Consider the following 17162-nt stretch of genomic DNA (forward strand, 5'->3'; position numbering starts at 1 on the left):
TTTTGCTGAACATCTATGGCTCTTACAGCACACGCCAAGAGAAGTGGACGACGTAGAGCTGCTTCATGAAGCTGATAAAGGTGACAAACTAGACTTGCTCGAAGAATTAGAGATTTTCAAGCATCTGTCTCTAAAAGATGGTTTTGTTCTTAATGAACAGGTGCAGCTTCGAAACAAAAATTTTTTAGACAGTTTCAAACCCCTCATTGCCTTAATGTAATATAGTCTGGCTGACTAGGAGTTATTTTCTTGCTTGTTGATGCCGGTGAAATGCGCTTTTCCTATCTTGTTGGGATCTACATATTGTGATGTTAGTTAATTATGAATTTCAATGTGTATGTGTGGTTAAAAGACTACTATGTTTTATTCATACAGACAGATGGTTTCGTTTTATTATAACATTTTGGTTGTTTCGCTAGTAAGTATTTCACTGCCTACGTTACGCGAGACTCTCGCGCATTACAGTAGTGCCCTCTCTCGTTAGATGTTCCAAGCGCAAGCTTTATCCGTTTGACACTAGGACACAGGTAAATTTGGTTCTATATTTCTAGTTTACATAAATGTCTTTAATTGGCGTGATACGCTTTATTTATTAAGACAAAGTTTGAATTAACACAACCTTTAATAATTTTGATGCGCTTATGTATGTATTTATGGATTGTAATATGCGCGAGTCTGGCACATGCAAGTGCCCTCTCTCGGCGAAACAATCTACCTTAGTGCCTTCACACTCGTGTCTCAACAGTTCATAGGCGAAGTAACATTGTTAAACTGTTCGCTTTGATCCTGTACCCATTACACATGTCGTACAAATGGAGATGATATTTTAATTACTGACGACGCCTTTTGGCATAATTGTTTCATTATTCTCCAGTGCATGATGTAATTTTAGTAAGTAGTAAAGATTGTGTGCCTGTATTACTTTAGCAATTTCACCGTTATTTAAGCTTCTGTTTCTCACTTTCGTTGATATGGCTTTTCTAATGAATGTGTCTTTCTATTCAGGAAATGTACTTCTGATGAAGGTATATTTATATGTACCGAAACCTTGGTCAAGAATTTTAATAAAAAAATTCTATCCTGCAACTGTTTTTGGCTGCCATCTTATATTGTGAAGAATTTTAACAGTTGCTGCTGCAGCCATGTTTAAAACCCTTCTGCCTTATTTGACCGTAAGTCCTCCAAAGCTCTTTTAAATTCCGATTCTAATACTGGATCCCCTATCTTTTCTAAATCGACTCCTGTTTCTTCTTCTACCACATCAGACAAATCTTCACCCTCATAGAGGCTTTCAATGTATTCTTTCCACCTATCCGCTCTCTCCTCTACATTTAACAGTGTAATTCCCGTTGCACTCTTAATGTTACCACCGTTGCTTTTAATGTCACCAAAGGTTGTTTTGACTTTCCTGTATGCTGAGTCTGTCCTTCCGACAATCATATCTTTTTCGATGTCTTCACATTTTTCCTGCAGCCATTTCGTCTTAGCTTCCCTGCACTTCCTATTTATTTCATTCCTCAGCGACTTGTATTTCTGATTTTCCCGGAACATGTTTGTACTTCCTCCTTTCATCAATCAACTGAAGTATTTCTTCTGTTACCCATGGTTTCTTCGCAGCTACCTTCTTTGTACCTATGTTTTCCTTCCCAACTTCTGTGATGGCCCTTTTTAGAGATGTCCATTCCTCTTCAACTGTACTGCCTACTGCGCTATTCCTTATTGCTGTATCTATAGTGTTAGAGAACTTCAAACGTATCTCGTCATTCCTTAGTACTTCCGTATCCCACTTCTTTGCGTATTGATTCTTCCTGACTAATGTCTTGAACTTCAGCCTACTCTTCATCACTACTATATTGTAATCTGAGTCTATATCTGCTCCTGGGTACGCCTTACAATCCAGTATCTGATTTCGGAATCTCTGTCTGACCATGATGTAATCTACCGTATTTACTCGAATCTAAGCCGCACTCGAATCTAAGCCGCACCTGAAAAATGAGACTTGAAATCAAGGAAAAAAAATTTTCCCGAATCTAAGCCGCACCTAAAATTTGAGACTCGAAATTCAAGGGGAGAGAAAAGCTTTAGGCCGCATCTCCAAATCGAAACAAAGTTGGTCCATTGTAATATGAGACACACTTTAGGTCGAATGAATGACGATACAGCTACATTAGTTTGGTTGGAGTCGTAAGCTTAGCAGTTAAGCTTTACCAGGTAGCCATTGCTATGCATCAGGCACTCCGTCCATATTTATACGGATACCCTTCCTTTTTCACATGCTTCGTCTGGTTTGAACTGATTGCTTATTTTTCTTTGCTCTGATAGGCACCGTTTTCTTTGTTATAGGTGTTTACATCATTTACTGTGTCATGCATTGTTTGTCGCATTCTGATAGTGCATCTTTACGGCCTGTCACCGCTCGCGGCATGGCTTGCTTTTGTGCGCGCTACCGCCGCTTACAGTTAAAAAATAAATAAAAATGAGAGGAGTCGTCTCATTAGCGAAACAATGACAAGAGACTGCTATTTGTTGTTACTTACACTGCTGTTTTCTTTGATAATGATCAACAAGAACCAAATAATAGACTGCGTATGATAGAAAATGTTCTGAACGAGAGTTTAGCGAAAATTTTTCTCCGTTTGAAAATCTTTGCAGGCGCCTCTTTAGTACATTACATTCTGCACAGAAATTAGAGTCATCTTAGATTTAAAAATCTAGTCAATTTCCGTGCTTCATTTCTGACTGTATCACTATTAGGCGTAAGAATAATACGAATATAAACATGACATGATATGTATATTCTTCCGCATTTGCTGTTGTCTCACTAGTTTCGTAGTTTATTAAGCAGACAGGATTTAAATGAGATAGCAGCAAACACGAAACAATACATGTCAAAATGTTTATATTCGTATTATTCTTATGGTGAAGAGAATACTGCATGTGATTCACAATTCATAAAATTTCCTATTAGCAACCATCTCTTCTCACAGGTAAGAAAAAATTCAGAACGTAGAGTTGGCCATATTGACAAACATCCCAAACAGTCTTGCCAGTCGGATTTTTGTAGTACATTGAAATGCTGCTACATTCGAAGATGAACAATATGGAATTTGTATTTACTTCGTTGGATAATATATGAAAATACAGTGGTCGAAACTCGGGGCGGAGGAAAAAAAGCTCGTCTTCCACTTTTTTTTAAATTTATTTACTGACGCAGAGGTTAGGCGCCAGTATTTATCTTTGTGCCTACAAACCATGCCTGTGTAGCGCTACATATATTCAACGGCAGAAGTTAGTTGTGGCGGCACCCACCAACATTTTTCAGAACTTCCTCTTGCTTTGCACTCGATTCTAAGCCGCAGGCGGTTTTTTGGATTACAAGAACTGGAAAAAAAGTGCGGCTTAGATTCGAGTAAATACGGTAATTGAAATCTTCCCGTATCTCCCGGCCTTTTCCAAGTATACCTCCTCCTCTTGTGATTCTTGAACAGGGTATTCACTATTACTAGCTGAAACTTGTTACAGAACTCAATTAGTCTTTCTCCTCTTTCATTCCTTGTCCTAAGCCCATATTCTCCTGTAACCTTTTCTTCTACTCCTTCCCCTATAACTGCATTCCAGTTGCCCATGACTATTAGATTTTCATCCCCCTTTACATACTGCATTACCCTTTCAATATCCTCATACACTTTCTCTATCTGTTCATCTTCAGCTTGCGACGTCGGCATGTATACCTGAACTATGGTTGTCGGTGTTGGTCTGCTGTCGATTCTGATTAGAACAACCCGGTCACTGAACTGTTCACAGTAACACATCCTCTGCCCTACCTTCCTATTCATAATGAATCCTACACCTGTTATACCATTTTCTGCTGCTGTTGATATTACCCGATACTCATCTGACCAGAAATCCTTGTCTTCCTTCCACTTCACTTCACTGACCGCTACTACATCTAGATTGAGCCTTTGCATTTCCATTTTCAGATATGAGTGTATAGCCAAATCTAACAAATGGGATGACACCGTCAATTTGGCTAATGTATTTTTCTGTTTGGAGGGCACTGCCAAGCAATGGTATGAGAACAACGAGGAGAAGTTCACAAGCGGGGAAGTATTCCAGGCGGCACTGCACATGCATTTTAGCGACACACAACGACATAAGTGCAAGGCTGAAGATAAATTAAAGCGCAGGGCACAGCGTCCAAGAGAAACTACAGCATCCTACATTCAAGACGTCTTGGAGCTGTGTAAAATAGTGGATCCTTGAATGAAGGAGGAAGGCAAGGTTGCACATCTCACGAAAGGTGTTGCTGAGGACATGTATCAAGCCCTACTCCTGAAGGAAGTTTCGACAGCAGACGACTTTATAAAATGGTGCCACTATGTCGAGACACGCAAGTAGTTTGGATGGCTTCCAAATGTCGTATCGATGTTAGTGATGGAGGAAGGAACTGACTGCATGGCAAGCAAAAAACTGAGATGCTGCAAGAGGTCATAAGGGAGGAAGTGGAACAGAGATTAAACCCAATCTCTCGTCCTTCATTTCCCTTTAAAATGGTGAAAAAGTCGAGACCCAGGTGAAGTTATGTTCCTACAATGCCGCATGAGGAACCTGTTTGGGCACCAAGGAAGACTGACGTCTGGAGGACCCAGGATAACCAACTAATATGTTTCCACTGCAGATGACCGGGACATGTAGTGCAGTATTGTCGAGAAAGGCAGCAGATATTTAATGATGCCTGTGCCAGAAGACAGCAGATCGATCTTAACTGACACCAACTCCAGGACAACAAAGATTAACAAGCAGAAGTGGGTGCAGGACGATGTAGGTCACCATCGCTGAAAGCTAGCTGCTGAAGAGCACGCTCCCCAACATGCCGAGCAAGTTCTCCATCGCCGTTTAGAAGCTCCAGCCGATCACCTAGCTGCCAAAACCTGGAAAACTAAAGGGTGTGACCTTCCTTGGAGATGAGGCCGCCGAAGAGAAAAATCCTCCACCATCTATCAGTACAGAAATGATAGGAAACTACGTCGATATGCTCATGGATGGCCAACCAGCCCAAGCTCTTGTGGACTCTGGAGCATCATATTCAGTCATTTCGGAGAAGTACTGTCGCCAGTTGCAGAAAACTGTATTCATCGACAGCAAAACATCTCTGCAGAAGCTGGCTAATAGGAAATATGTAAAACCTGCAGGAAGATCTACCATACATGTGGGTATAAGTGGCCATACACAGCCCTTAGAATTTATCATCTTACAAGAGTGTAGTCATGACATTATTTTGGGATGGGACTTTTTGAAAGCTTCTCAGGCAATTATAGATGGTGGTCACTCGAAGATTATGCTAGACAAGATGAGGTACTGTGGACAGGAAGATGCGCATTCGAGTGTGTGAAGACTACGTGTGCTGGATGAAGTGATCATTCCTGCAGTCAGCACTAGAAAGGTAACTGTTATGTGTCATGCCATGCATCAACCCATGGAATTTGTAGCTGAATGTAAGAGAACCATACCACTGAAGAATAACTTGGTCATCCCAACCTCTGTCATCTCGTTTAAGAACAGATTCGGTGAATTGTGGATAGTTAACAGTTGCCAAGAACCGCAGATCCTTCCAAGATGCTTGTGCGTAGCAAATGCTGAGCCATTAATTGAAGAACAGTTGAGCGTCATAGAAACCTCCCATGCCGAGTCTGTGGGTGAATTAGCGCTACCACTACAAGACAAGATCTTCTAGCTCGACTATCACCAGACCTCACTAAGGAACAACAGAAGAAGCTACTTGCCATTCTTCAAGAGTTCTCTGAATGCTTAAATCCACAGGTGGAGGGCAAATTAGACAAATCAACAGTGAAGCACCAGATTAGCACTGGAGACCATCAGCCAATAAGCCAGAGAGCATACTGTGTGTCAGCAACGGAATATCGTATAATTCGCTACGAGGTAGAGAAAATGAAGAATGACATCATTCAGCCTTCGCAGAGCCCATGGTCATCACCAGTGGTCCTTGTCAGGAAGAAAAATGGCAGTTGACGCTTTTGTGTTGATTACAGGAAGTTTAATAAGATAACTAAAAATGACATTTATCCTCTTCCATGAATTGCTGATACACTAGATTGTCTGAAGGGGGCTAAGTTTTTCTCAAACATGGACATGTACTCGGGATACTTGCAAATCGAAGTAGGTGAGGTTGATCGTGAGAAAACTGCATTAATCACCCCTGAGGGCCTGTATGAGTTTAAGGTAATGCTGTATGGTTTGTGTAATGCACCAGCAACTTTTGAATGGATGATGGATAATCTTCTATGTCACCTGAAGTGGACGTTGTGTCTTTGTTATTTAGATGACATTATAGTGTTCTCAGAGACATTTTATGACCATATAAAAAGACTGAGGGCCATTCTTAAGTATCTCCAACAAGGCGGACTGAAACTTAATCCAAGAAAGTGTCTGTTTGGAGCAAAAGAAATCAATATACTTGGGCATCTTGTGACAAACGGAGGTGTGTGGCCAGACCCAGCAAAGGTGAGAGCTACAACAGAATTTCCTATTCCTAATAGTATTAGAGATGTGAGAAGCTTCCTCGGATTATGTTCTTATTACAATCATTTTACCAAAGACTTTTGTATCAAATTCAGGCCACTCCAAGAGTTGTTAAAAGATGATGCTAAGTTTATCTGGGGTGGTGCTCAACAAGATTCTTTCAATGTGCTGTGAAAAGCTCTGATGACTGACCTTGTACTTGGTCTGTATGATGAGAGAGCACCTACAGAACTACACACAGATGCCAGTGGGTATGGGATCAGTGCTGTTCTGGTGCAAATTTCGGATGGAAAAGAAAAGGTTACAGCCTATGCTTCTAGGACACTTACAAAAGCTGAGAGAAACTACTCAACTACAGAAAGAGAATGTCTTTCTGTGATCTGAGCCATGTGCAGATTTTGACAGTATCTCTATGGAAGGTCATTCACAGTTGTTACAGACCATCATTCACTTTGTTGGCTGACAGGTCTTCAGGATCCAACAGGACAACTCGCCAGGTGGGCACTACATCTTCAAGAGTATGACATTACCATGGTGTACAAAAGTGGAAGAAAACACCAAGATGCCGGGCGTCTCTGTAGAAACCATGTGCAAGACCATCAAGACTTTGATGAAAATAGTGACTGTCTCGCTGTACTCCAGGATCTCTCTGCTGAGCAGAAGAAGGATGCAAAGATATCTCTCAAATTATGCTTGCCTTAAATCAGTCAGAGGTTGTGAAAGGACAATTTAAGGTAGTTAATGGATTACTTCGCAAGAAAAACTGTGATCTGTTTGGGAAGAGGTGGCTACCAGTGATTCCTAAACACATGCACTTAGATATTCTACAGAAATTCCATGACACACCTGAGACCGGACATTTAGGATTTATTATGACATATGATAGAATCTGAAAGAGATTTTTCTCGTCAGGTTTATTTAGGAGTGTCTGTCACTATGTGCCACACCGTTTAGAGTGCCAGAGGAGTAAGGGAATCCCTCAGAAACCAACTGGCCGACTCATACCAATTCCACCAGCCAAAACACCATCCCAGCATGTTGGTATTGACCTCCTCGGCTGATTTCCAACGTCTGCTAGTGGCAATAGCTGGATTATTGTTTGCACTGATTATCTGATGCACTACGCCATTACAAAAGCCATTAAAGCAGCCAAAGCATTCAAGGTAGCCAAATTCATTGTGGAAGACATCATATTAAAACACGGAGCCCCAAGGTCATTAATTACGGATCGAGGTAAAGTTTTTCAATTGTGACAGAGATAAACCATCAGTGCAACATTACTCATCACATGACGACTGCCTACCATCCACCAACTAATGGGGTTACTGAACACGTTAATAAGACCTTGGCTGACATGCTATCAATGTTCATCAATGTTGAGCAGAGCAACTGGGATGAGCTGCTATCTTTCATGACGTTTGCCTACAACACCGCCAAACAAGACACCATGGGATTTACGCCCTTTTTCCTGTTGCATGGGCATGAGGTGTTTACGTTACATCCTGTTAATGTGGATGATGACTACATTGGCCAGGTGTTAACCAGAGCTGAGGAAACTTGGCAGTTATCTCAACTCCGCATGCTGCAGGCTCAAAAAAATGATCGCCGAAGGTGTGACGCGAGCCACCGCCCTGTTGTCTGCCAGCCTGGTGACCTGGTCTGGATCTCCACTCCTGTTCGGAAGACTGGTCCCTCTGAGAAGCTCCTTAGGTGCTACTTTGGACCTTATACAGTTGTAAGACAGTTGTCTGATGTTACTTATGAAGTTGAAGATTTCAACCCCAACGCAGGATGACAAAAGATCAGACATATGGTCCACGTCCTTTGAATGAAGCCCTACAAAGGTCCTGCAACCCAGGGTAAATTTGAAGCTCCAGCAACAGGCAACAAGCGGAAAGGTGACGAAGAATGTAGAGGCAAAAGAAGTTCTAAGAAGATGACTGCCAAGGCAAGCATCAGTCATCAGGAGTTGGAGTATGCAGGACTGATGACTCATTCCCGGACTAGGTGGACGTAACACCAAAACGCTGTTCCCTTAAGGAGGGAGCAATGTCACAGAAGAAGCTGCGGAGCACCGTGGTGTGGTGGTTATGATACTAAACAGTTGCATGGAGGGTCGTGAGTTCAGAGCTCACCTGGACTGTACAATTTTAATTTCTATATTCGTTTCGAGTACATTCTAGAAGTATCCACAAATGTCAAGCATCATTGTACTGGAATGTTCTGTACCTGTATATATACTGTATGTGTTCTGGCTGGAGGCAGTTCGCTCCACGCTCTTGTATGTGCAAGTGCTGAATAAACCTTTGTTAAGTGAAGTTAGTGTTCGTCATTCATCTAATTATACCGTCTTGTAAGTGACAATATGATTGTTGACCTTATAATAGCTAAAAGAACGCACTAATGCCAGAAGGTTTATTTACTCCACACATTTGCCTTTACCAATTTTCTGTCACTTCTATAAGTCCTCTTGAATTATTTGAACAGAACTGTTAATCTGTATATCTGTAACAATCTTTACAATGCCAGCATTGCCCCTTTCCAAGATTTCAATTCTGTTAACATATGTCACATAATTATAACATTTCTTAACACTAAAGAGCTTATGAACATAAGCGGCTTTGATTTTATTATTATGCTCCCTATTTATCTTAAAATTTGGCCAAGAGCTGTTGTTCACTATAGGTTTTATGAGATGGCCATCCTTATGTTAACTTGTATGCAAATGTATTTCAGGTATCATAAATTCAAAGCTTTGGTGGGTGAATTTTTGCTTTTGTTGACTATTGAGGTGTTTACCACTTTTCTCATTGTTATGTAACTATCATCTTAATTACAGATCTGCTAATGGCAGTAGCCAGAATGTGTTATAATTGGAAATACACACCCAGATGCATTTCGAATTAGTTACAAGGCATCTTCAGTGGGTGTCCTGAAACATTACATGATTTTTGTTCACACATACAGGTTATTGTTTGCACTTATAGGTCATAGATATAAAACAGTTTATTCAGGTTTTTATAATAAAATGGAGAAGTATTACTGATCAGCACGTAATTCATTATTATCATAATGAGTTAGACACTGATCCATAAGTACCTTTCCAAATGGCTCTAAGCGCTATTGGACATAACATCTGAGGTCATCAGTCCCATAGACTTAGAACTACTTAAACCTAACCAACCTAAGGACATCACATACATCCATGCCCGAGGCAGGATTCGAACTTGCGATTGTCACAACAGCACAGTTCCAGACAAGTGCCTAGAACTGCTCAGCCACAGCAACTGGCTGAGTACTTTTCCATTATATTATAAAAACCTCAGTGAACTGTTTTAAATCTGTAAACTATAAGTGCAAATGATAATCTGTAAGTGCAAACAAAAAATCATTTGATATTTCAGAACACTCACTGATGATGCCTTGTAACTAAGGTGAAACACATCAGGCACATGAGATAAACAAAAAGACTTAATGTGCAGCATGCACATGCTTTTGACCTACTATAATTTATTGACATCAGTTTGATAACTCAAAGTACCAAATGGCATTTATACAAATTTGACAGCAATCTACGTTTTCTCTTTCAGGATGTTGAAACACTTGGTTTCAAACTGGGTTTTACAATTGATGCCCAGAATCTGCACAATGTCTCTCTGGGACAGGGCCAAGAGGTAGTTGCTGAACAAGCTATGGACATTGGAGCAAAAAATGGACACTGGGTTATATTGCAGGTAGTAATACAGTTTTACTAACATCATGCAGTCACATTGTTATTACTCCCCATATTACTGTGGTTTGTTGTGCTACACACTGATCTTAATCATAGTTTTGAAATACTAGATAAATAATGTACTCTCATGAGTAGACGAATTAGTGGCACCTACTTAATTGTGTGCGTCACCACTTTTGTGGATGACATCAGTACTGTTATGTAGAATGGTCTCCATGAGACAACAAAACTTGTGGAGCCATCTTAATCCATAATTGGTCAAATGCTACCCATAAGTCAAGGATATTGGTTGTAGCTTATTCAGTGCCACTCTGTGGTGCCTAGATGTGCTTAATAAGATTGAGTTCAGGTGATGTGAAGAAAGGAAAACAGTGGGTGTACGTAAACATCTTCATGTCTGTGGAGTATTTCTCCAATCATTTTGGCTAATCAAGAGCTATGGAATGGTGTATTATTTTGCTCAAGGTAGAGGTAAACATACAGATGCATATGATTGGGCAGTAGGTTCACTTGAGGTGCAGCATTTCATCCAATGTAAACATTTCCAAGATGGAAAATACCCCAACCACTTGCCTGCACAGTGCACTGTTGGCAAGTGAGATACATCTGCTCCAAGATTTTCAACATACTGATACCTTGTCATCAGTATGTACCTACATTTTTGTGCATTGTTAGTCCAGGAAACCTTTTTGTATCTCCAAGCATCCAGTGTCAGTGTTCCGATGCCTATGTTAATTCTGTTCAGTATGTCTGGTGAGCAAAAGTATTCAACACTAGCATTCCCAATGCCTGAAACATTCCCAACTTAACAGGCTCCTTCTTAGTCACCATGACCTCATCCACAATTACTTCTCCTTTGAAGACATCACCTACAAACAAATGTATTGCTATAGGCACCTGCATATCCTATGTTCCCATAATTTTCCTGGCCTCAATCTTCATTAATCCTTCTCCTTTACCCTTCCCTGTTCCTATTCCAGCACTATGCAGCTCTATTCCTGAAGCACAAGTCTTTTCACTTCTCTCCTTTTCTGCTGCCCCTCCCTGCGCTCAGTCTAACCTCCCAACTGCTTCTAGCTCCCCTACCCTCTCACCACCTAGTTCCTGTTTGTTCCGACAAGCAGCACTTTATTGCCCCTTACCCATCCCAGCCACCTCCTTACCACCACCACCCAGTTTGCTTCTCCCATCATGTGCTGCTGCTTGCTGTCTGTTCTTGGCAGCCAGAGACTGCTGTCATGTGTGTATGTGTGTGTGTGTGTGTGTGTAATTTGTGTGTGTGTGTGTGTGTGTGTGTGTGTGTGTGTGTGTGTGTGTTGTCTAATTCTGATGAAGCCCTTTTTGGCCACGTAAAGGGTAGGATGAAAAAGGCTGACGCTGTATGAATTGCAGTATGCAATATAAGAGGTGTAAATGTTGTGCATGCACTGGAAAATCTGTAGAGAAAATAGAGAGACGGAATAATAGGATAAGTGAAATCAGTTGTATATAAAGTAATAGCTATGACGTTAATGAATGATGTTACAGGTATTGGTATCACTATTAATAGAAAAGTTCATAACAAAGTAATCAGTAACTCTGACTAATGTATTGATTTAATTTCTCTCCTCAGAACTAAAATGAAACAAGCAGCTAACACTAACACCATCATAAAGGTTATGATTATGGAAAGGGAGAATATGGGAGTAATTTTGGGCATCAGTTAATAGTAGAAAATAATAGAATATTTGATAGCCTCTCAAAACTGGAATGATATATTAGATTATGGATATCAAATAGGTAGGGCTGTGTCATGGTCATCTTGAGATTCATTCTTCATAAAGTTCTGGCAATTTGCTAAGATCTTCTTGACATGGTGTGAGTGTTCAGCTAACTGGAGGCACCAGAAGATCCTGACAAAGTGGTGAAAACATCTGTTGTGAAGAAGAAATTTGAAGAGAAAGATGATGTACACTGAAAACCTAAAACAAATAACTTACAATGACAGTAGACCACATATGCTATGCATGTAACTACTGCCAAATTTCCTCAAACAAATTATTGATTACTACTTTAAATGGGAAGTATTTATAGGGACATTTCAAGACAGCCATAAAGTCTGTTTAAGGGTACACTAGGGGAGGTACTGCCAGTTATCAACAGAGAAACAGCAGAGAATATACGAGGAGGTGAGCACCATGTCCCCAAGAGAGAACATGGCTAGGACAACACAGTCAATAAGAAAACAGAACCAGTGATCTGGGGCAAGTGTTATTATTGACAGCTGTACTGTGGCCAAAACTGCTGTTACTGCTTTTTTGTACATGAAACATAATTGTGGTGTGCTTCTAATTCCACTTTCTTCATAACAAAATGGTTCCAATTGCTCTGAGCACTATGGGACTTAACTTCTGAGGTCATCAGTCCCCTAGAACTTAGAACTACTTAAACCTAATTAACCTAAGGACATAACACACATCCATGCCCGAGGCAGGATTCGAACCCGCAACCGTAGCGGTCGTGCGGTTCCAGGCTGTAGCTCATGGAACTGCTCAGCCACCCCGGCCAGCTCTTCAAAACAGATTGACTGAGCTAGTTCATAGATTGGAGAAAGGTAAGACCGTACAACCTTCATGCGGATCATGTGCATCATACAAGTATGGTTTTTTAACCATGCTTAAGATTCATTACTGCTATACGTTTTATGTAAAGTAGTGTTAGTGATTACTGAGAGGGAGCATTAAGCAATGACTAACTGAAATAAGGGAAAAGAATATCATACAGAAGGACAGCTTTGAGAGTTAAAGAAGTGAAGGCAGTGGAAGAACAACAAAGTATTCCTGAATTTGATTCTTGATACGAGAAAATATGAAAGTTAGGTAAATGAAACAAGCAAATTGATATATCAATTTTTGCCTAATTTTTATATTTCCTCCTATCAAGAATCAAATTTACGGATTTCTGTTGGACATCGTCCCTATACATTTTTGTTCTTCTGCTGCATTCACTTCTGCATCTCTCAAAGCTATCCTGTTCAGAGTTTGTCAAACCAATTAAACATCAAAGATGAAATAAGGCACCTAGAGTATATGACAATTCTCCAGAATTCCTAAGCTCTTGGGAGAACCAACCAGGATAAAAAATATGCCACCCGATATGCAGTATATGTGAATCAGTTCAGATGATCCCATGACTAAATAAGGCAAGCACTGACAGATATATTATTAAACTATCAGTTTAAGGTATCTTTGTTATTTAGAAATTCTTAATATACGCCATATGATAAATAAATAAAATTAATCACTTTAATAAATCATGTTTTCAGAATGCTAACATAGTTATCTACAGAGAATGGAGTGTCTGGTAAAGGGAAAATCAGGTTAGGTTCAGGAAAAATGTAGAAACGCTGGTAATAATATGGATCCAGTGACATATCTTAGAAGATATACTAAAGAAAGACAAACCCACATTTATAGCATTTGTATATTAAGAAAAACTTTTGACAATGTTGACTGGAATGCACTTTTTTGGACTCCTGGAGTTATCAGGGATGAAATATAGCGAGTGAAAGGTTTGTCATAAAACAGACTAACATTCTAAGAGACAGAAAATGTGAACAAGAGGCAATAATTGAGAAGGTAGAGAGAGAGGGTTGTAGCTGATGTTACTTAATATGTACATCTGGCATCAGTGAAAGAAACTAAGACGAAATTTGAAAATGGAATAAAATAAAGATCAGGGAGAAGAAATAAAAGTTTCAAGGTTTGCCCGTGCAATCCTAATTATGTTAGAGACAATAAAAGATTTGAAAGATCAGTTTGTCAGAATGGGTACTGTTTTTAAATGAGATTATTAAGATGAACATAATGGAGTAGCATCAAGTTACACAGGTGATACTGAGGGAATTAGTTTAGAACAAGAGACACCAAAAGTAGTAGATAAGCTTTACTATTTTTAGCAGCAAATAAGTGACAACAGCAGAAGCAATCAGTATATAAAATGTGGATGGCAATATTAAGAAAAGTTTTCTGAAAAATTGAAATATGCAAACTTTATTTCTTACAAAATCTTTAAAGAAAGTATTTATTTGAAGTGTAACATGGATGAAAAGAATCAACAGAACAGACAAGAAAAGTACAGAAATTTTTAAAACTTAGTGCTACAGGAGAATGCTGAGAATTAAATGGGTAGTTAGAGTAACTTCACTAATTAGTACTAAATCAAACTGTGAAGAAAACGCTATATGGCACAACTTATTCTGCACATGGCTTTCACTGTCACTACAGCCACTGTTAAAGATTTTCCATCAACCATTTTAAACATGAAAAAATTATGATTACTTGCTGTTAAAGTATTTTGGCCCTCCGTTGTTGTTGTTGTTGTGGTCTTCAGTCCTGAGACTGGTTTGATGCAGCTCTCCATGCTACTCTATCCTGTGCAAGCTTTTTCATCTCCCAGTACCTACTGCAACCTACATCCTTCTGAATCTGCTTAGTGTATTCATCTCTTGGTCTCCCTCTACGATTTTTACCCTCCATGCTGCCCTCCAATACTAAATTGGTGATCCCTTGATGCCTCAGAACATGTCCTACCAACCGATCCCTTCTTCTGGTCAAGTTGTGCCACAAACTTCTCTTCTCCCCAATCCTATTCAGTACTTCCTCATTAGTTATGTGATCTACCCATCTAATCTTCAGCATTCTTCTGTAGCACCACATTTCGAAAGCTTCTATTCTCTTCTTGTCCAAACTATTTATCGTCCATGTTTCACTTCCATACATGGCTACACTCCATACAAATACTTTCAGAAATGACTTCCTGTCACTTAAATCAATACTGGATGTTAACAAATTTCTCTTCTTCAGAAACGCTTTCCTTCCCATTGCCAGCCTACATTTTATATCGTCTCTACTTCGACCATCATCAGTTATTTTGCTCCCCAAATAGCAAAACTCCTTTACTACTTTAAGTGCCTCATTTCCTAATCTAATTCCCTCAGGATCACCCGACTTAATTAGACTACATTCCATTATCCTTGTTTTGCTTTTGTTGATGGTCATCTTATATCCTCCTTTCAAGACACTGTCCATTCCATTCAACTGCTCTTCCAAGTCCTTTGCTGTCTCTGACAGAATTACAATGTCATCGGCGAACCTCAAAGTTTTTATTTCTTCTCCATGAATTTTAATACCTACTTCGAATTTTTCTTTTGTTTCCTTTACTGCTTGCTCAATATACAGATTGAACAACATCGGGGAGAGGCTACAACCCTGTCTTATTCCCTTCCCAACCACTGCTTCCCTTTCATGTCCCTCGACTCTTATAACTGCCATCTGGTTTCTGTACAAATTGTAAATAGCCTTTCGCTCCCTGTATTTTACCCCTGCCACCTTTAGAATTTGAAAGAGAGTATTCCAGTCAACATTGTCAAAAGCTTTCTCTAAGTCTACAAATGCTAGAAACGTAGGTTTGCCTTTCCTTAATCTTTCTTCTAAGATAAGTTGTAAGGTCAGTATTGCCTCACGTGTTCCAGTGTTTCTACGGAATCCAAACTGATCTTCCCCGAGGTTGGCTTCTACTAGTTTTTTCATTCGTCTGTAAAGAATTCGTGTTAGTATTTTGCAGCTGTGACTTATTAAACTGATAGTTCGGTAATTTTCACATCTGTCAACACCTGCTTTCTTTGGGATTGGAATTATTATATTCTTCTTGAAGTCTGAGGGTATTTCGCCTGTTTCATACATCTTGCTCACCAGATGGTAGAGTTTTGTCAGGACTGGCCCTCCATGATATCAAATTTTGCTTTTGCTATGCAATTCTTTATGTACTGTTGTGTAGCTTGTGAAGTACAGATGCAGATGTAGTCTGTTCCCTGTGTTGCATATTTTCTTATTGTGATAATCTGTAGGACTTCTCCATTTGTGACAGTATAGCAATACATTCAGAGATAATGCGTGGAACCCACCATATACCATTCGTTTTTGGGTATGACAAAGTGCAGACCCTATACTATCTAGGATAAATCATTTGTATTTCCTGTAAATACTGCAAATTTAATAATTACTAAACATTTCTAGTGTACTGTTATATTTTGAATGCACTTTTAACTCTGTGCAGAATATCCACTTAGTGAAAAAGTGGTTGCCAGCACTGGAGAAGAAATTAGAGTTTTATGCTGTAGGGTCACACCCGAGTTATCGTCTGTTTATGAGTGCGGAACCTGCAGCATCTGCAGCTGCCCACATCATTCCACAGGTAATATTCTAAAAACTTAATCCTGAGGAAGAGCTTTCGATTATTCTGTAGACAAAGAGATTAATGTGGTTTTATTAGTGGTGCTTGCAACATGTTTTATGTGTCTGCTTTTATTACCCACACTATTAGGCACTCCAAAACACGTTTCTGTAGTTCACATATTTTATTATTTTGTAGTCTCTGTAAATTCAAAATACTACCTGAGTATACAAAGTTTACATGCAGAATTACAATTCAACTCCTGTAGTTGAAACATTATATATCTACTGTCATTATTCATTAAGACAGATGTCATATGAGGATTAACTGTAATTGCAGTTTACCCAATGTTATTTATGAGTATTTTGCAATATATTTTAAAGTTTCTTGAGAGCAGGAAATACACGTTTTTTTATGTTAACATATGTCTTGGTCCTCAAGGTGATTGTTGTATATGATCACTCCATTACCTGCAGAAAACTCCTGTGTTAATTTTTGTAACTTCACAAGATTCATGTGAAACAGGATTTACCAAATGAAACATCTGGAAAAACTTTACTTGTTTTTACAATGTAGTAAAAGATAGAGTGCTACAAACTGTAAAGAAGACACGTCAAATTGCACCAGAAAAGGTTAAAAGACATTCACATATAGCTTTTTGCCACAGTCTTCATTA

General features: G+C 39.4%; 1 protein-coding gene across 1 annotated transcript in view; it reads left to right on the forward strand.

The window, feature by feature from the left end:
- Window positions 1-17162, forward strand: part of LOC124787768 (dynein beta chain, ciliary-like) — an 834683-nt gene that overhangs the window by 731858 nt on the left and 85663 nt on the right. The window contains exons 72-73 of the mRNA XM_047254657.1: window positions 10131-10274; window positions 16370-16507. Coding sequence (XP_047110613.1) covers window positions 10131-10274; window positions 16370-16507 — 282 coding nt within the window. The remainder of the gene's footprint in view (window positions 1-10130; window positions 10275-16369; window positions 16508-17162) is intronic.

The sequence above is a fragment of the Schistocerca piceifrons genome, chromosome 3 (assembly GCF_021461385.2).
Source record: "Schistocerca piceifrons isolate TAMUIC-IGC-003096 chromosome 3, iqSchPice1.1, whole genome shotgun sequence".
NCBI lineage: Eukaryota > Metazoa > Arthropoda > Insecta > Orthoptera > Acrididae > Schistocerca > Schistocerca piceifrons.